The sequence below is a fragment of the Oncorhynchus clarkii genome, chromosome 5, assembly GCF_045791955.1.
Source record: "Oncorhynchus clarkii lewisi isolate Uvic-CL-2024 chromosome 5, UVic_Ocla_1.0, whole genome shotgun sequence".
Classification (NCBI taxonomy): Eukaryota; Metazoa; Chordata; class Actinopteri; order Salmoniformes; family Salmonidae; genus Oncorhynchus; species Oncorhynchus clarkii.
Genome location: NC_092151.1, coordinates 48,138,852 through 48,159,659, shown reverse-complemented (window position 1 = coordinate 48,159,659; position 20,808 = coordinate 48,138,852). Strand labels below are relative to the sequence as shown.

Sequence of the window (20,808 nt, the reverse complement as noted above, 5' to 3'; positions counted from 1 at the left end):
CACATGCATAATTATTTTGTCAGGCTATTGGCTGCCTAGGCAGTGGGGTAAACCACTAGGAGCAAAGCCCACTATAGGGCGGAGCGCCACAATATAGAACCAAACCCAAGGTGGCAAGACTTAAAAGTGAGCAACTTGAGAAATTGACAGTGAATACTTGACCATGACAAGTGACTATTGCTGGTGGACAATTTAATGATTTAAAATGTATTTGTTACACATTTCTTTGATTACAATTCTATATTTATTGTTTAAGATTTATTTTTTTTAAATCTGTGGCTCTGATGTTCTGCTCACTCAAAGTCACACTTGCAAGCTCTCAAGTTTAATTTGTGCTCTGAGCTGGCCTGTGGACTCGTGGGACCCGTCCTCTGCTTGTTCGACCACATTTCTTCTGTTTGCACACGCAATGAGGTTTCATCTGGCACCCCTTCAACTTTTGAACCGGATTTGACTCCATAGCGATGCTTTCCATTGCCTGTCCAGCGTAGCCACGCATTATTACATATAAGAAAACTTAAAACGTCCCAAATGACATTTGGATTTACTCTGCTGATTGTCCGTGGTGTGGATTCTTATTGGTTTGAAATTTGAGACAAAATATTCAAGTATTATTTATTGGACTGCCGTTGAGATTATTATAACTTTTTAACCGCTTAGATGTTAAGTCCTCTATTTAAGGGAATTGAAGCGGTTCTGGACCAGTTCTGACTGACATTTGTGTACAATGCGCTCTGTGAATGTCGCAGGGTTCAGTGCCTTATAATGCCAGAAAGACCCCCACCTGTCTGCTCTCCCCTCCATCTGAGCGACAGAGCCCCCAGCCTGAGAGATGGCATATTAAAGGGGAAAGTCTAGCGATTTCAGCAATCGTACTTTCATCTCGCTGTGATATTCTCAGCCGGATTTAGAACTCAACATGAAAAAATACTAAATAATTTTGTAGAATTGAAGCACGACCACATTCTCTTGGTCAATGAGGGACGTAATCACTGCAGACATACGAATTGTGTCTTTGCATCACTCAGAGGGGCTTGTCAGAAAATGCCCTCATCAGTTATATGAAAATTTGTACTGTCACTAAATATGATCATATTTATTTTACAGTTATAAAGGTGAAATCTTAAAGTAAGTTGTTTGTAACTTGTTTGTTACTATATTTAAAAAACCTTTCAGTCATTGCAAGCCCTATTCCCCCACTTTTGTTGAATAGGAAAAAATGTGTTTTATATTTTCTGAATATTTGTATAGACTTGAGTACACCTTATGAATTTCCAACTACTTTTCCCAGAAAGGTGAGTTAGACTTGTGTAGATAGATATATGCAGCATTACTAGTTATTGTTCATGGCCATCTCATGAAAATAAATTACATTTGGGTATTTCTACTTTGGAGGAAATCTACATTTTGCCATAACATTCCTTAAAAAGTAATTTTTAAGGAGTGGGGCAGTCCCACTCCTTGCATAATTGTTTTGATTCATTAAAGAGATAGTAAAGTGTTGGAAAAACAGGGGAGATTGGGGAGTCAAACGGCAGTGGGTCAGATTCGAACCCATGCTGACTCTGGCATACATGTGGGTCAGCGGCTGGAACACACAGGCCACAACATCGAGATTTCTATAACCTGGCACATAAGCACAACCATGTAAACACGAGCAAGACTTTGGTTAGTATGCATTGCATGCATGTTCTTCAGTCTTGTGCACGTGCCTTAGGGGGATGAGCAAAAAAAATCTTGATTGCCACACAGAGACCTGCGTTTTGAAGTTGGTTTAATAATAATTTCCTGTGGATATTTTGTCTCAAATTTCAACCCGAATAATAACCAACAATCGGCAGAGTAAGTTCAAACCTAATTTTATTAAAACATTCTTGACAGACATTTAGGTTTTATTCTATGTAATAAGGCTATGCTGGACAGGCAATGGAAATCGTTGCCACATGCCACATCGAGACTAAGCCAGTTCAAGACAGTCTGGCTCAGAAGACTACTCAGTAGTCAACAACAGCAAAAGCTGCTGTTTGGAAATGGAGCCAAAACAGAAAGTCATTAACATTTGTATTAATACATTTATAGCTGTGAATTCAAACAAACACTAGGTTTGGTATCCCTGGTAGAAAACGGTTAAATAAACACCCCAGTAGCCTAGACCAAAGCCGTATCCATATTAATAGCTCTGGCCTACACTTACTGTTAATTGCTTACTTATGAGTGAATCAATCCACACAGCTGCTGAATTAATAAATTAACTTTTGAGATTGCAATGGGAGCAGTCAACAGTAACACAATCAAACAAATACTGTAGGAAGTAGGGACCAACATTATTTCATGCATCCTTTAAATTCTTGCCTTTGCGTGTCATGTCTGTAGTTCACATTGGGAAGGTACTGGCGAAGTTCTAGAGGAAATGTTTCAGGCACATCATACTCCTGATAGCACACATTTGCAGCCCTCTCTGAAAGACAAGAGTATAATTACACAAAAAAAAGGAAAAGGAATATTTAGATAGTCAGTGGTCACAGCATTCGCAACATTGCAATGATTATGTAAAATAAAATATAGAAATATTTAATCTAATTATAGCTAGCCCCATTTCTCCTATGGGTGAGCAGAGATGTGATGGTACCATTTGAGCAGTTGTTCACATATTGACCCACTGCTAGCGGGTTTTTTGTATTGGCTGTCAACCAAGTGATGTCACTCAAACTGAAAGGACCAAGCCTGTCTCTTCCACTGCACGACCTGGAAAACATCAATACTTTTAAATATGAATGCTGTCCATCTACATGTGAAAAATTGTCGTAGGACAGTCATCAAGCCCTAGGACATTTTACAGTAACACTTTACTTGACACCAAGCATCATAACACGGTCATAACCATGTCATACCAATTGACATAACATGGTCATAACCCTTTCATTACATATTTAGACCTGTTGTGACATATATTGCGTTATTTTATGGCTGGTTATGACACCCACATAAGAGTGTCAAAACCCCCAAAACCTACCACACAAGGCAAAACATTCCATTACACCATATCCTACATGACAACAGTATGTTTGTTATAGATTTTTTTTATTTTATAAATTGACCATATTAAACTATCATTGTAATTGCGGACACATTAATGTCAGACATGCACCTACCCCAATGCTCTGTTGACGACTGGGATGAATGCAGGAGCAGATTTCAGGTGCAGGAAAAGATGCTCTTATATCAGTCAAATAGAGGTTATGCATGATTATGACAGTCACAATGCTTCTTGACAGTGTCATAAAGTGTATTTTCTTAGTCCAAGTAAAGTGACACAGGATGGTCATAACACTTCTTGACAGTGTCATAAAGTTATAATAACAAAAACATGCTATATGTTGAAAAAAACACGACTAGAGAATTAATTACAACAACAAAGGATTTAAGAAACAAACTTTCAAATGAAAGGAAACTTCTTGGCAGTGAAAGAAATGTGGGTTTTGACATTTATGGAGGTGTCATAACCAGCGATAAAATAACGTAATATATGTGTTATGACAGTGTTATGATCATATGACAGGTTATGACAAATTATGTCACCTGTTATGACATTATGCAATGGTTATAACCATGTCATGACACTGGGTGTCAAGTCAAATTGTTACCCATTTTTCTATGCCACATTTCTTACCTGTACACTATTTTAGAGATGCCTTTGTCATTGCCGTCAATCAAAACATGATCTATGCATCTGAATACAAAAGAGTTCCGAATGGACTGGAAGAGAATGGGCTCATATGCCTGATAGATGGTACCTGCATAGATAACACAGAAATTAGTCACTCATTCACAGAATGGTAAATCACAACACTTTCAAAATAGCTATGCTATGTATTAAAAGGGGTACTTAATTAAACCATGTTCTTGCTTATACTAAAAAGATACGAGTATAAATACGTATCCCTCTTCTTAGGTTGGCGTTATGATAAATTATGGTTTGTACCGTTGTGGTTATCAGTACAGCTCCATCTAGTTGTCGTGTTGGGGATAACAGTTGTGGACAATAGCATTTTAGCTCAGCCTAACCCAGTTTTTTTTCACTCCAGATACAAACTTATACATACGAACAACTTACAGACACACACAAACAATGACTACATCTCATCTGCCCAGACCCATATGCTCACACCCCCATCCATGCCCAGACCCGCATGCTCACAGCCCCATCCCTAGTGCCTGCATTATTGTTTGCCACTTGGTCTTAAATTGTGCCAATTTGTTTTTCCTCATTCGCCCATGCTATTTCAATAGATCATTTGATTTTTCCATTGTGTTAATGATGGCGGATTGATTGATTTCCAAGTTTTTAGTATGTGTTTTTTCAGGATGAGTGATAAAAGAAATCGGCCAGCTCATTGGGACATATGCCTCGTCTTGAAATATGACACAGATTAAAAGGAAGTTTACATTGTAATACTTCTGACAGACAACTTAATAGCTCCGCCCACAACTTCTGGACATTTTAGGATTTCAAGAAAGCATGGTTTATTGAGTCATTATTCATTTTACACTTAAGACATAACTCTGCAGTTGTGCTGTAGAATTTGTGAATTTAGTTTCTTGTATAATACATTTGTTTATACCAGATTAAGCGTACATTTTAGTTAACAATAATGTCATTATTTATGCTCCAACTTTCCCTCCGTCTTGTGCCAACATCAGTCTTGATTCAAAAAGATTGTCAGTTAGATATACTCTCTGCAAGGTTTTGTATATCTTATGAATGTCCTTTTCAGACTCAAAAAAGATTCCCTCAAGATTGCTCTGATGTCCAAAATTTCTAATTTAATTGTGTAATGTAACTTAAGTTGCGTGTATTTGAAACCATCTACATTGGTCAGACAAAATTGCTTTTTAATTCCGTCATGTAAATCAATGTATTTCCTGTTACCAAGTAATTTATGGTTTCTATGCATTTAGTTTTCCATGTGGACCAATAAAATATATATATATTTAAAAAATAGATCAAATAAAAAATCTGAATTCTGAAAAGCTATGTAAGGATAAGGCTGTGTTTTTAGGGAATTATATTGGTTCTTGTAGAAGAAGTTTAATTTTCCTCCACATTGTTATAAACTATGAAGTTATTAACATTCTTAGCTTTATACTACTTTGAAAATAGACAAGTAAAACAATTCTGGGGATGAGCATGCACATCTTAAATATGTACCCATTAGTGCATTTAACTATGTCACAAGTAAAAGCCTTGAGATCATCATCATCATCCCCCTAATGTATGCCTTAAAGGCATCCCACATTATATTGGGGTTTGGTTTTTCTGTCCTCGGTCTACATTTGTAATTGTAAAATGTTATTTGTTCGTTTATGTGTTTAATACATTTTGGGTCCAGAAGATGCACTCTATTCATTCTCCTAATGGTTGCTAAGTGTATTTTCTATTATGTAATTAAACATGATACCAGAGAATGATCTGGTATCATGAATGATCTGACTGATGATCTCACCATTTCATACATTTTTGAATCCAGTTGAGTGCATTTCTGGAAATAAAAATGTAGTAAATTCTTGAATAGCTTTTCTTACTTTGAGAAAAAATGGAATAGTATTTTGTAATAATAATCTCCAGGTGTCCTCCATTTGTAGAGATTAACATTTTCAGCCTCTGGAGGCTGAATGTGCCTTTTTATTACTACGTCTGTCAATCATATCAAATGTATGATTTAGTTCACCTGCTAAAATAAAAGTTCCTGTCTGGATTTGATCTAATATAGATTGAATTCTAAAACCACTAGATTTGCCTCTGGTGAGATTAACAATGAAATCAATGTGTATTTTTCACCATTAAGGTACAATTCAACATTAGAAAACAGGGTTCTGGGATAAAGGTAAAATAAGGTAAAATAGTGTATTCTTAGTTATAAGGATGCCTACACTTCTGCTTTTACTACAGTAAGTTGCAGCATAGGCCTCTTCAACCCAGCTCCTCTTTAAATATTAAATTTATCTTCTTTAAAAAAAAAATGTTTTAACTCATGCAAGACAACCACATCTACTGACAATCTAAGTGTTCGAGAACCATATGCTAAACATAATAGAAATACCTTATTTACATAAGTATTCAGACCCTTTGCTATGAGAATCGAAATTGAGCTCAGTGCAGGTTTCCATTGATCATCCTTGAGGTGTTTCTACAACTTGATAGGAGTCCACCTGCGGTAAATGAAATTCATTGGACATGATTTGAAAAAGAACACCTGTCTATATAAAAGGTTCAACAGCTGACAGTGCATGTCTGAGCAAAAACCAAGCCATGAGGTCAAAGGAATTCTCCGTAGAGCTCCAAGACAGGATTGTGTCGAGGCACAGATCTGGGGAAGGGTACCAAAAAATGCCTGCTACATTGAAGGTTCCCAAGAACACAGTGGCCTCCATCATTCATAAATGGAAGATGTTTGGAACCACCAATACTCTTCCTAGAGCTTCCAGCACCGGCCAAACTGAGCAATCGGAGGAGAAGGGCCTTGGTCAGGGAGGTGACCAAGAACCCGATGGTCTCGAACTCTAGAGCTCTGTCACTCTGTTTAGATGGGAGAACCTTCCTGAAGGACAACCATGTCTGCAGCACTCCACCAATCAGGCCTTTATGGTAGAGTGGCCAGACGAAAGCCACTCCTCAGTAAAAGGCACATGACAGCCCGCTTGGAGTTTGCCAAAGGGCACCTAAAGACTCTCAGACCATGAGAAATAAGATTCTCTGGTCTGATTAAACCAAGATTGAACTCTTTGGCCTGAATGCCAAGCGTCACATTAAATCAAATTGTATTAGTCACATGCGCCGAATACAACAGGTGTAGTAGACCTTATAGTGAAATGCTTACTTACGAGCCCCTAGCCAAAAGTGCAGTTTCAAAAAATATGGATAAGAATAAGAGATAAAAGTAACAAGTAATTAAAGAGCAGCAGTAAAAAATAACAATATATAGAGGGGGTGCCGGTACAGTGTCAATGTGCGGGGACACCGGTTAGTTGAGGTAGTATGTACATGTAGGTAGAGTTAATTAAAGTAACAATGCATAGATGACAACAGAGTGTGGCAGTGGTGTGGAGAGGGGGGTGGGCAATGCGAATAGTCTGGGTAGCCATTTGACTAGATGTTCAGGAGTCTTATGGCTTGGGGTAGAAGCCGTTTAGAAGCCTTTTGGACCTAGACTTGGAGCTCCGGTACCGCTTGCCGTGTGGTAGCAGAGAGAACAGTCTATGACTGGGTGGCTGGAGTCTTTGACAATTGTTAGGGCCTTCCTCTGACACTGCCTGGTATAGAGGTCCTGGATGGCAGGAAGCTTGGCCTGGCCCCAGTGATGTACTGGGCTGTTCGCACTACCCTCTGTAGTGCCTTGCGGTTGGAGGCTAAGCAGTTGCCATATCAGGCAGTGATGCAGCCAGTCAAGATACTTTCGATGGTGCCGCTGTAGAACCTTTTGAAGATCTGAGGACGCATTTTAAGTCACATCAGGAGGAAACATGGCACCATCCCTACAGTGAAGCATGGTGGTGGCAGCATCATCATGCTGTATGGAAGTTTTTCAGCAGCAGGGACTGGGAGACCATTGAGGCAAATATGAACGGAGCAAAGTACAGAGAGATCCTTGACGAAAACTTGCTCCAGAGCGCTCAGGACCTCAGACTGGGGCGAAGGTTCTCTTTCCAAAAGGACAACGATCCTAAGCACATGGCCAAGACAACACAGGAGTGGCTTCGGGACTGGTCTTTGAATGTCCTTGAGTGGCCCAGCCAGAGCCCGGACTTGAACCTGATCGGACATCTCTGGAGAGACCTGAAAATAGCTGTGCACACTCCATCCAGCCTGACAGAGCTTGAGGGGGTCTGCAGAGAAGAATGGAAGAAACTCCTCAAATATAGGTGTGCCAAGCTTATAGCATAATACCCAAGAAGACTCAAAAATGTAATTTAAAAACAATCTATTTTAAAATAAGGCTGTAACAAAATGTGTAAAAAGTCAAGGGGTCTGAATACTTTCCGAAGGCATACTATAGAGCATTGGTTTGTATTACCTAATAAATGCAATTAAAGTATAGTTGCTGGTGGGAGGTTTACTTAGTGTGGGTCCTCCGAGAGAAGTATCTGATCCCAGTCACCCCATCACAATCCCCCGGATATAGCCCCTCTCTATTTTCACAAATAACCACCACCAACAACCACTGCCGGGATTCGGAGTTGAGACTTGATTTCTTTCTCCTCCACGTGACTATCTGATCGCAAGGGTATTTAGCGTTCTTCTGCTTCACGCCGATCTGATGGCATCGCACCAGATGCTCCGGTGATAAATCCACGCCTAGCTCCTTTGATATCAGCTTGATCACGTAGCTGGAAAGGTCCCCTTTTTCCTCATCTTCCAGTAGGGACGATATTCTCATTATTTTGTCTGTTTTCTAGCTAATTCAGATAAACTTTTAAAGTTTGCACCTTTGTTTCCAGAAGGCCAATTTTGTCTTGTTCATCCACGAGCCAGCCCTGTATATACATTTGACACGATACTTTACTTTCCTTTTGAGGAAATCTACTTTAACAGATTGTAACAGTTTGTTGTGGTAAGCATAGAGAGCATTTTAGCTATGTTTTCCTGGATATCCTTCAGCTGTTCATTGCTCTCATTTGCATCGCCAAGTTGTTCTTTGTCTTTAAGGGAAGCCATTGCTTGTTAGGTTCGAGTCTGTCGCTTTACTCAGATTGGTTTGCAGTTGTGCATAACTGACAGCTCACTTTCTCCTGGTTGCTTGGGGATATATTGATCTATCGACTTGCAATGCTTAATTTAAACTGTTGTCTGGCTTCTACATATAATCCCAGTTTCTACATACATTTTCCTAACCTGTTACGTTAAATTCTCATAACCTGCTACGTAAATGTCACTTCTATCCGTAGCTGGGTTGGCTTAGCTAAAATGCTACAATTGTCAACAAACCATCAGTCCTCACAAACCATCAGTATCACCCCACTGGAATTCAATACGACCGCAGGCTGTCGACAATGCAGCTTTAAAGGCAATATTCCCGTATTCGCACATTCATGATAACAGTGAATTTCCACTGGGGACGATGAAACAACGGAAGCCATGCATTTTCAATGAAAGACAAGCAAGGTGGTGGGGGACCGTTAGGCGAGGCAAGCATCAGTGAGGGAGCATGAACAGGGTGGGACCTAAATTGGGGAAAGCTGAACTTGATACAAATGGTATTCCAATAAATTTTTGAAAGTTGAAGCTCATTTACTGCATTTCTATGCAATTGAAAAACAAAAATGACACCAGCCATTATCACCTTGGCTTCTGTAGCTTCATTCACCTCAGTTGATCTACGAACTAGAGGTCGGCCGATTAATTAGGGCCGATTTCGGGTTTTCATAACAATCGGTAATCTGCATTTTTGGACACCGATTATTGCAGATTACATTGCAGTCCACGAGGAGGCTGCGTGGCAGGCTGACTACCTGTTACGCGAGTGCAGCAAGGAGCCAAGGTAAGTTGCCAGCTAGCATTAAACTTATCTTATAAAAAACAAGCAATGTTAACATAATCACTAGTTAACTACACATTGTTGATGATATTACTAGTTTATCTAGCGTGTCCTGCGTTGCATATAATTGATGCGGTGCCTGTTAATTTATCATCAAATAACAGCCTACTTCACCAAACTGGTCATGATCTAACAAGGACATTCAAGGACAAAAGCACTGACGTTGCACCAATGTGTACATAACCATCATAACCAACCAACCTTCTTAAAATCAATACAAAAGTATATTTTTAAACCTGCATATTTAGTTAATATTGCCTGCTAACATGAATTTATTTTATTAACTAGGGAAATTGTGTCACTTCTCTTGCGTTCTGTGCAAGCAGAGTCGGGGTATATGCAGCAGTTTGGGCTACGTGGCTCGTTGCGGACTGTGTGAAGACCATTTCTTCCTAACAATTTGCCAGAATTGTACATAATTATGACATAACATTGAAGGTTGTGTTCCGAACTGTTCCGTATTTCACTGAAAGAATAAAAGTTTTGTTTTCAAAATGATAGTTTCCGTATTTGACCATATTAATGACCTAAGGCTCATATTTCTGTGTATTATATTATAAAGTCTATGATTTGATATTTGATAGAGCAGTCTGACTGAGCGGTGGTAGGCAGCAGCATAAGCATAAGCATAAGCATTCATTCAAACAGCACTTCAATAAACAGCACTCCTGCATTTGCCAGCAGCTCTTCGCTGTGCTTCAAGCATTGCACTGTTTATGACTTCAAGCCTATCAACTCCCGAGATTAGGCTGGCAATACTATAGTGCCTATAAGAACATCCAATAGTCAAAGGTATATGAAATAGAGAAATAGTCCTATAATAACTACAACCTAAATATTGAAGACTCATGTTAAAAGGAACCACCAGCTTTCATATGTTCTCATGTTCTGAGCAAGGAACTTTTACTTTCTTCTCCAACACATTATTGAAACCAAATTGAACATGTTTCATTATTTATTTGAGACTAAATTGATTTTATTGATGTATTATATTAAGTTAAAAATAAGTGTTCATTCAGTATTGTTGTTGTAAAAAAAAAAAGAAGAAATGACCGGTTAATCGGTATCGGCTTTTTTTTGGTCCTCCAATAATAGGTATCGGCGTTGAAAAATCATAATCGGTCGACCTCTACTACGAACACATAGCCTGCTAGCTATAGAGGAGAGTGGGGTAAGTTGAGCCAAAGGGGTAAGTTAACCCACCCTTGTTTCTAGGAAACCATAAACAAACTATATCATTTGACAAAATATTGAGGAAGAGATCATTTCATGGAGTCTGTGGAGGAAGAAACCACATGGAAAACATTTAAATAAAAAAAAGTGGTAAGGAAGTTCATATCCCAGCGATAAAAAGTACAAAGTGTTTGTTAGGCATTGAGCCTGTGTTAAAAGATGCTTAAAATGAATAAATACAAAAAAAGCGATTGTGATTGTGTTCGAGTAATAAAGCTAAACATGGTTTTAAAAAGGTAGTGGTAATATTTCATTCAGTACAGAAATTTGTAGGTGGGTTAACTGAGCCTGTCCGGTGGTTCAACTTACCCCATACCCGGGTAAATTGCACCAAGAGACTACTTTTTTTTGGACAATCTGTTTTCAAAACTGTCATGTTAATATGAATTCTGATTATTCCCAAGGATACACAACATCTTGAAATATATGTAGATATATTTGTTGGAAAGAATGCTATACATCTCCCTTGATGGAGTGATGCTGAATATTTTTTTTTAAGTACACTCAACTTACCCCACTCTCCCCTACAATTTGCCTCTATGTTGCTCATACAGTATCAGCCTGACAGACTGAGTATGCTTCTAGGTTCACATATACTCAGATCATGTATTTGAAACCCATCTCAATAATAGTAAAATCATAATGTTACACCCCTGAAAGGGGGGGGGTAGGAGAAAAACACATATCGTATGTGGGCTCAATTGGAAATTACCTTTAAAATGGTGCATTGTCGACAAGCGCGATCAGATTGAATCCCAGCCATAGTCATCATCAGTGGTGAGAATTACCTGGGTACATGGCCACTGTAGTTCCTTTATGCACAAAGCCCCTGGTAACAAAGACTCCTGTTCCAGCGAACGGCAAGGAACTAGGCTTTCGCTCAATACAGAACCCAACCGTGAGTAACATCGTCTCGATGGGCCTATGCTCTCCTTTTGGTTCTCCTGTGTCAAATTATAATAATTAGTCATGCATTTTAGGAAAACATGTTCCATATGGTTGGCCCCAGCCAGATATTTGAAAGACAGGTATAGAAAGGAAGACATGCACAATTAATGGGGCTGAGAAGGGAACGGTACAGATTGTTATTTTTTGCATGTATAGATAGGATGTATATGTGTGCTCTTGAGTTTGCTCATCATTATCTTGAACAACAAATAGTTTACTTTTTTTTTATCTGAACATGGTATAGTTACACATATAACATCAATATAGACTGAGTGTACAAAACATTAGGAACACCTGTTCTTTCCATGATAGACTGACCAGGTGAAAGCTATGATCCCTTATTGATGTCACTTGTTAAATCCACTCCAATCAGTGTAGACAAAGAGAAGGTGATAGATTGAGACATTGTGTATATGTGCCAATCACAGGGTTAATGGGCAAGACAAAAGTTAAGTGCCTTTAAAAGGGGTATGGTAGTAGGTTCCAGGCGAACCGGTGGCCCTTGTAGAGTCCAGGCACCGACGAATTGAGGCTGTTCTGAAGGTGTTCCTAATGTTTGGTATACTCAGTGTATAAGTGTTATTATTATCATCATCATCATCATCAGACCTGAGTCAAACACTTAAAATACATTCAAAGTGACATTTTGGCTTTACCCAGGACTTCTTTATGACTCCCTAATGATTCATCTCTAGGTTCTTCAAAGCAAAAAAGTGTCATATGAAGCTCTTGATATGTAATATAACTAGTATTTTGATTTCAATAAAGAATTACATTAATTTTTGAAAACTGTATAAACATGAATATTGAAAATACTGTATACCATTTTTGGTTTGGCAAATGTTTCTACATATTATTGAACATAGTTTACTCCACAGGCATATCAAAGTTCCAGAGTGGGATGTCTGCTACTTTTAGAGTTATTATCCGATTTGTAAACCTTAACAGATTGACTGTGAAACTGGATTCAAAAGGGTCACCCTCTCCTGGTGATTTGCAGGGAGTGCAATAGATAAGTAAAAGGAAGTCTGTGATTGGTTACATTGCCTACTACACCAATTTCTCTGTATAAAATGGGCCATAACATTAAAACTAGCAGAGATGCCACTCTGGAACTAATATGCCCGTTGAGTATATTATGTTCTACAATATATACAAAAAAATTGCCAAATCTAAATTTGTATATTTCCAATATTCATGTTTATATTTTGCTATATTTCAGAAGAAAAAAAAATTGGTGGGGGGGGGGGGGGGTCAAAATACTACAGAACAAGTGGTAAAGCTTCAAATGACACCAATGTTTGCTTTGTAGCACCTACCAATGAAACATTATGTTGTCTTAAAGGAGGAGAAGGCCAAAATTTCATAAATATGCAAACTTTGATAAATTATTTCTCAATAATGCTTTTACATACAGTGCATTCGAAAGTATTCAGACCCCTTGATTTTTTTACACATTTTATTATGTTAGTCTTATTCTAAAATGTATTAAATCGTTTTTCCCCCTCAATCTACACACAATACCCCATAATGACAAAGCAAAAAACAGGTTTAGACATTTTTGCTAATTTATTAAAAATAGAAAACTGAAATATCAAATTTACATATTGAGTATTCAGACCCTTTTTCTCAGTACATGATTGAAGCACCTTTAACATCGATTACAGCCTCATGTATTCTTGGGTATGACGCTACAAGCTTGGCACACCTGTATTTGGGGAGTTTCTCCCATTCTTCTCTGCAGATCCTCTCAAGCTCTGCCAGGTTGGATGGGGAGCGTCGCTGCACAGATATTTTCAGGTTTCCCCAGAGATGTTCGATTAGGTTCTATTCTGGCTGAGCCACTCAAGGACATTCAGAGACTTGACCCGAAGCCACTGCTGTGTTGTCTTGGCTGTGTGCTTAGGGTTGTTGTCCTGTTGGAAGGTGAACATTCGCCCCAGTCTCAGGTCCTGAGCGCTCTGGAGCAGGTTTTCATCAAGGATCTCTCTGTACTTCACTCCGTTCATCTTTCCCTCGATCCTGATTAGTCTCCGCCACTGAAAAACATCCCTACAGCATGACACTGTCACCACCATGCTTCACCTTAGGGATGGTGCCAGATTTCCTCCAGACGTGACACTTGGCATTCAGGTCAAAGAGTTCCATCTTGGTTTCATCAGACCAGAGAATTTTGTTTCTCATGGTCGGAGAGTCCTTTAGGTAATTTTGGCAAACTCCAAGCTGGCTGTCATGTGCCTTTTACTGAGGAGTGGCTTCCGTCTGGCCACTTTACCATAAGGGCCTGATTGGTGGAGTGCTGCAGAGATGGTTGTCCTCTACCTAGAGCTGGCCACCCAGCCAAACTGAGCAATTGGGGGAGAAGGGCCTTGGTCAGGGTGGTCACTCTGACAGAGCTCCAGAATTCCTCTGTGGAGATGGGAGAACCTTCCAGAAGGACAACCAACTCTGCAGAACTCCAACAAGCCCACTTAAGAGTTTGCCAAAAGGCACCTAAAGGACTCTGACCATGAGAACTCTTTGGCCTCAATGCCAAGTCTCTCATCTGGAGGAAACCTGGCACCATCTCTATGGTGAAGCATGGTGGTGGCAGCATCATGCTGTGGGGCTGTTTTTCAGCGACAGGGACTGGGAGAATAGTCAGGATCAAGGGGAAGATGAACGGAGCAAATTACAGAGAGAAACTTGATGAAAACCTGCTCCAGAGCACTCAGGACCTCACACTGGGGCAAAGGTTCACCTTCCAATAGGACAACGACCCTACGCACACAGCCAACTTGAACCCAATCTAACTTCTCTGGATAGACCTGAAAATAGCTGTGCAGCGACACTCCCCATCCAGTCTGACAGAGCTTGAGAGGATCTGCAGAGAATGGGAGAAACTCCCAAAATACAGGTGTGCCAAGCTTGTAGCATCATACCCAATAAGACTCGAGGCTGTAATCGCTGCCAAAGGTGCTTCAACAAAGTACTGAGTAAAGGGTCTGAATACTTACGTAAATGTGATTGCGTTTTTTATTTTAATAAGTGTACAAAAAAATTCTAAAACCTGTTTTTGCTTTGTCATTATGGGGTATTGTGTGTAGGTTGATGAGGGGGAAAATGATTGAATCCATTTTAGAATAAGGCTGTAATGTAACAAAATATGGAAAAAGTCAAGGGGTCTGAATATTTTCAGAATGCACTGTATGTCAACAATCCTTCCTCCAAAGGACCATTCTACGGATTACATTTCATGAAAATCCCCCAAATCATGGTCAATATTTGTCTAGGGTTAGTGAGGAATCACTCCAAATAGTTGAGCTGTGCTTGATTTGGTTTCCTCTGTATACTGGAACAGTTTAGATCAAGCACACGTCAGTAAGTATTTAAAAGTATATGATATTGTATACATTTGAACTAGGTCTGATTCTTATCTCTGGTAAATAGAACACTAACACGATTAATTCAACTAATCGACAACTCATCAAGCCCCTAAGTCATTGAATAAGCTGCGTTAGTGCTGGGCTGAAACAAAAGCCTGCACACCCTGTGCCTAGGAGCCGGTTTTAACGAATGCTGTGCTTCTATGTCTTTCCCACCCATGATTCCATTCCCTAACAAAAGGCAGAAACAAAAACACAACCTATGTCTGGTCCCTCAGTGGTCTCTGGGCTGAGGTAGCGGGTTTGAGTCGAGGCGGGAAGCAGACGTAACACCTCTCCCTGGTGTGCAACGTCATTTCTGAGCAGTGCCCTAAAAAGGCGTAGTAGTGTTTCTGACACCACCTCATCCGAGACCAGCCTGTCTTTTGAGCGCTCTGTGACCTGGCGAATAGTTCTGTGGGAAAAAAAGGACAGAATAGGCAATTGCAAATCAGCTCTTCACTTACTTTGAGGCTAAAGAAAATATGCTGCCACTAAATGTCTGGATGCTACAGAGGTGCTTGCCTGCTTGAGGACAAGAATGCAAGCCCTAATAATCAAGGGGATAGCCAACATAAATCAGCAGATTATGCAAAGTAAAGACAATGAAACTAGAAAAGTACATTTCCTAAAGAAAATATATGCTTGTTAGCTTGTCTTAAAGTGTCTATTGTTGTGAAATAAGTAGTGACTGCAGTAGTGGTAGTGACTGATTATAGTTGGAAAAAGTAGGTAGATGGAAAGATTGACTGATTGGATAGGATAGCCTGAATATGTTGGTTTGGTGTCTAGCTTGAACGGTCAAGAGTTATTGTCCGTGGGTTATTTTATGCATATTTTTAGAGTTAATAAAGGTTTTAAAAGAACAGAAAGTTAGGATAACTTGAACATTTGAAAGTTGGTCTTATACATAGAGAATGATAGAGGACCCTAGATGGATAAAACTTGTTTTTGCAGGGACATTTTGAAGCAGTCAACTAGGTGGGACTTCCTATGGATTGAGGAAGGATCACGATTCCATCCAAGTCATCAGAAGGGATCAACCAATGAATTACTCTTGAGCAAACATTCTATAACTGGAGGTGGCAGTAATTCGCCAACCTTGGCTTTCTACCTGTCGAAACAACACACTCCAGATGGCAGTATGCACACTTTCAGTTTGTATACCAACTCATATTAGTAGAGAAGAAAATTGTCTACTTCAAAATGGAGATGGCCTCAATGGCATTGCCCATAGAGTCACAGATGTCATAATGGCACAGATACACAGACACTATTATATCTCTATGGTCTTGTAGCTTAAAAATACAATATGTAACTTTTTGGGCGACCTGACCAAATTCACAAAGAACTATAGATCTGTTATTGTAATTGAACGCAAGTCTTAGAAGCGCTAGATCTGTTCTATGTCTGCCATTTCTATGCTTCCCGTTTATAAGTTTTGTTGGAGTTTTTTGGTTTTGTACACCAGCTTCAAAACAGCTGAACATACAATATTTTTGGTTATTGAAAATATATTTCACAGCGGTGGGTCATAATGGGTGGGTCATAAGTTTACAAACACTCAATTAGTATTTGGTAGCATTGCCTTTAAATTGTTTAACTTGGGTCAAACGTTTCGGGTAGCCTTCCACACCCACAATAAGTTGGGTGAATTTTGGCCCATTCCTCTTGACAGAGCTGGTGTAACTGAGTGACGTTTATAGGCCTCCTTGCTCGCACATGCTTTTTCAGTTCTGCCCACATATTTTCTATGGGATTGAGGTCAGGGCGTTGTGATGACCACTCCAATACCTTGACATTGTTGTCCTTAAGCAATTTTGCCACAACTTTAGAAGTATGCTTGGAGCCATTGTCCATTTGGAAGACCCATTTGTGACAAAGCTTTAAACTTCCTGACTGATGTCTTGAGACATTGTGTATATATTGAAGCAACTTTCCTATCTCTTGATCTCATCTATTTTGTGAAGTGCACCAGTCCCTCATGCAGCCAAGCATCCCCACATGATGCTGCCACCCCCGTGCTTCACGGTTGGGATGGTGTTCTTCGGCTTGCAAGCCTCCCCCTTTTTGCCAAACAGTTCTATTTTTGTTGCATCAGACCAGAGGACATTTCTTCAAAGATCTTTGTCCCCATGTGCAGTTGCAAACCGTAGTCTGGCTTTTTTTATGGCGGTTTTGGAGCAGTGACTTCTCTCTTGCTAAGTGGCCTTTCAGATTATGTCAATATAGGGCTTGTTATACTGTGGATATAGATACTTCTGTACCCGTTTCCTCCAGCATCTTCACAAGGTTCTTTGCTGTTGTTCTGGGATTGATTTGCACTTTTCGTACCACAATACGTTTATCTCTAGGAGACAGACACCGTCTCCTTCCTGAGCGGTATGATGGTTGCGTGGTCCCATAGTTTATACTTGCGTACTATTGTTTGTACAGATGAACATGATGCGTTCAGGCGTTTGGAAATTGCTCCCAAGGATGAACCAGACTTGTGGAGGTCTACAATTTTTTTTCTGAGGTCTTGGCTGATTTCTTTTGATTTTCCCATGATGTCAAGCAAAGAGGCATGGAGTTTAGGCCTTGAAATACATCCACAAGTACACCTCCAATTGACTCAAATTATGTCAATTAGCCTATCAGAAGCTTCTAAAGCCATGATGGAATTTTCTGGAATTTTCCAAGCTGTTTAAAGGAACAGTCAACTTAGTGCGTGTAAACTTCTGACCCACTGGAATTGTGATACAGTGAATTAATCTGTCTGTAAACAATTGTTGGAAAAATGACTTGTCATGCATGAAGATGCCCTAACTGACTTGCCAAAACTATAGTTTGTTAACAATGCATTTTTGGAGTGGTTTAAAAATTAGTTTTAATGACTCCAAACTAAGTGTATGTAAACTTCCGACTTCAACTGTACTTGCTTATTTTGTCACAAACTAAAATTAGGCAAAATATTCCAATTTTAGCAACCAGGAAATGGCATAGTGATTTATGCATATAGAACCTTTAATTGGCCAAGGAGCAGGACCATTTTGAATAGCTACCTCTGTATAACTATGGTTCTCATTCAAATCCATGTTAAGTTATACACATTCAAAATTGGTTAGAGTTCAAAAACGATACATAATAATCAAAAAGCTATTAAGTACGGTCAGTCTTAACATTTCAAAGTTGGTTTGGAGTTGATAGCTTAAACGGTGAAAGAGATATAGATTTATACGTTTTGTTTATCTGGCCCTTTTAATATCAATTGAAATGCATTGGGAGCTCATTTAAATATTTTTGCAGTTCAAAAAGTATATATGCTATCATTAAGATTTTCTCAATCAATCAATCTAAATTGGGTCAGTCTGCCCATTTAGAAGTTCGTTTCCTGTTAATAGCTTAAATCGTTTAAGCACCAGAGCGAGGGGAATACATGGAATATTACGAGTATTTCAGAAATCTAGAGTGGTCTTGACTTTAGCAAGTACTTTAATTACATGAATTAAATTGCTGTAGTTAACTAAATTGTTACCATTATATTAACATAGGCCAACACAATTGCACTGAATTGTGCACCTTTCTCGATCAATTTCTTCATACATAAAACCCTTGACATTGTACACGTAATTCAGAGGCTTCAGAATTACCTCTCATTTTTACGAAGATTCAATGCAATCCACGGAACGAATCTGTGTCTGTAGGACTTCCAATTGTCTAGAATTCTTTTCATTACAAATCTGAACATAATCTGGACATGGAGGCTGACATGTTGGGTTCTCCCCGTAAATCAAGTAGCTGGTGGAAAAAACCGCTACCGCCATCTGCTGAAAGAAGGGAGAAACAGGCCTACTTAAGCAGTAAAATAAAAATAACACATCGTGCCAATAGTTTATAGACCTACACGAAGAAGTTGAATTTACTCTAGCCTAGTTTTAAAAATATGTTAATTTGTAGCCCAAAAACATTGAAAACACATAGCGTTTTGAAATGGAAGGTATTGTCATTATAGCCCATTAGACAATGAATACCAGTAGCCATGACTGTATGCAACAATAGCATATACACTGATACATATACACTGTATACGTACATTTATGAAGACCCTCACTACCAAATTGTTATGCAATCTTTTCTAACTGTCCAATATTAACCATGGACTTGTTCAAATCGTGCGCAAGGTGGAAACATCTGCCGGTCAGCCCGTGAACAAGTTATGCTGCGTTAAAACGAGTGACGCAAAAACAGGGCAGGGCAGGGCAAGAAAGAGGGTGACGGCGGAGTTTGTAGCGTTATGAAGGAGGCCAACATGGCGGCTTGAACAGACGCTTTTTTTTTACCGAGCTCGGCACTACATTTCGGAAAGATTGTGGAAAAAAACAAGTTTACAGTCATTACTATTTTTAGTTATTCAAGATATAACAACTTTCCTGTTTGCATGTGGTGAAAGGATGTGAAAATGAGAGTGCCAAAAGTTATTAAAAAGCGTGGAAAATAATAACAATGTCTAATATAGATGTCTCACTGATCTGGAACAATACACAAGATGGAACCTGAGACTCTACGGCGTGCCAGAGGTGGAGGATGTGCGAGGAGAGGCTATCCCCATCTGCCAAGAAGTTATACCTGCAGAGAAGAACAACAGTTGGTGATACCATCGACGTTGTGCATCGCCTCGGCAAGAAGCGACAGCAAAACGATTCAAGACCAAGGGGTCATCCTCTTCACTGTCAGATTATACAGGGATGCAGTCTGAAAAGCTGCTAGGAAGAACGCCTTCCTTCCAAGCCATGATTATGCGTTTCGCGGAGCATCTCAGCCCGGGGGACATAGGACGAAGGAACAAGTTGTGGCCAATGATCAAGATAGCACAAAATGAGGGAAAGGCTGCTTACTTCGTAGGAGCACGAAGCTTCATCACCGGTTCAGAAATCCATATTTCTCCCTAAAATCTCACCTGAAGGAACAGATTGATGGTTTCGGCCATGGTATTCTCATTTTCCTGGTATTGTATAACTTTACCTAACAAGCATCAGGTGACTATTTTTCGGAATACTCAGGTACTTCAATTTATGGGGCGGCAGGGAAGCCTAGTGGTTAGAGCGTTGGACTTGTAACCGGAAGGTTGCAAGTTCAAACCCCCGAGCTGACAAGGTACAAATCTGTCGTTAAACCCCTGAACAGGCAGTTAACCCACTGTTCCTAGGCCGTCATTGAAAATAAGAATTTGTTCTTAACTGACTTGCCTAGTTAAATAAAGGTAAAACAAAAAAAGTTTGTTCTTGAAGACCTATTTTGTTTACAAACTTACGAAGAAGACAAAGTTAAATATATATATATTTTGTTTTATGTATACAGTAACTAAGATACTGTTTTAAAGGGCATACAGGTCTGCTCTGACTTTACAAGGTAATTGTTCCATTTAGTTATTAATACTTATTTCCAAGTGAAAAGGTCTTAGGAACGTGTATATGTAAAACATTTCTTATTCATTTTTTATGATAAGTTTTCATATGCACTTAAAATAGTAGGTAACCCTTATTTAAATGACTATTTTGTATTTTATTTCTCAGAATAGTTCCTGATTACACTAAAGAGGGTTTTTAGTCTCTCTTACTGCAAAGAACCCTTGGTTTGGTCTTGAACAT

General features: G+C 39.3%; 1 protein-coding gene across 3 annotated transcripts in view; it reads right to left on the bottom strand.

Moving 5' to 3' along the window:
- Positions 1-20,249, bottom strand: part of LOC139408953 (SET domain containing 9) — a 28,334-nt gene extending 8,085 nt beyond the window's left edge. Inside the window, exons 1-7 of one of the 3 annotated variants that reach the window (XM_071153479.1) lie at positions 19,787-19,840; positions 18,811-18,987; positions 15,400-15,593; positions 11,615-11,770; positions 3,671-3,794; positions 2,630-2,745; positions 2,353-2,458 (exon numbers count right to left, since the gene is read on the bottom strand). In XM_071153479.1, the coding sequence (XP_071009580.1) occupies positions 2,353-2,458; positions 2,630-2,745; positions 3,671-3,794; positions 11,615-11,770; positions 15,400-15,593; positions 18,811-18,908 (794 nt within the window). In that variant the 5' untranslated portion in view covers positions 18,909-18,987; positions 19,787-19,840. Of the gene's footprint in view, positions 1-2,352; positions 2,459-2,629; positions 2,746-3,670; positions 3,795-11,614; positions 11,771-15,399; positions 15,594-18,810; positions 18,988-19,253; positions 19,409-19,786; positions 19,841-20,117 lie in introns of those variants that run through there. The other 2 variants (XM_071153478.1, XM_071153480.1) reach the window with 2 other exon arrangements.
- Positions 20,250-20,808: the final 559 nt, after the last annotated feature.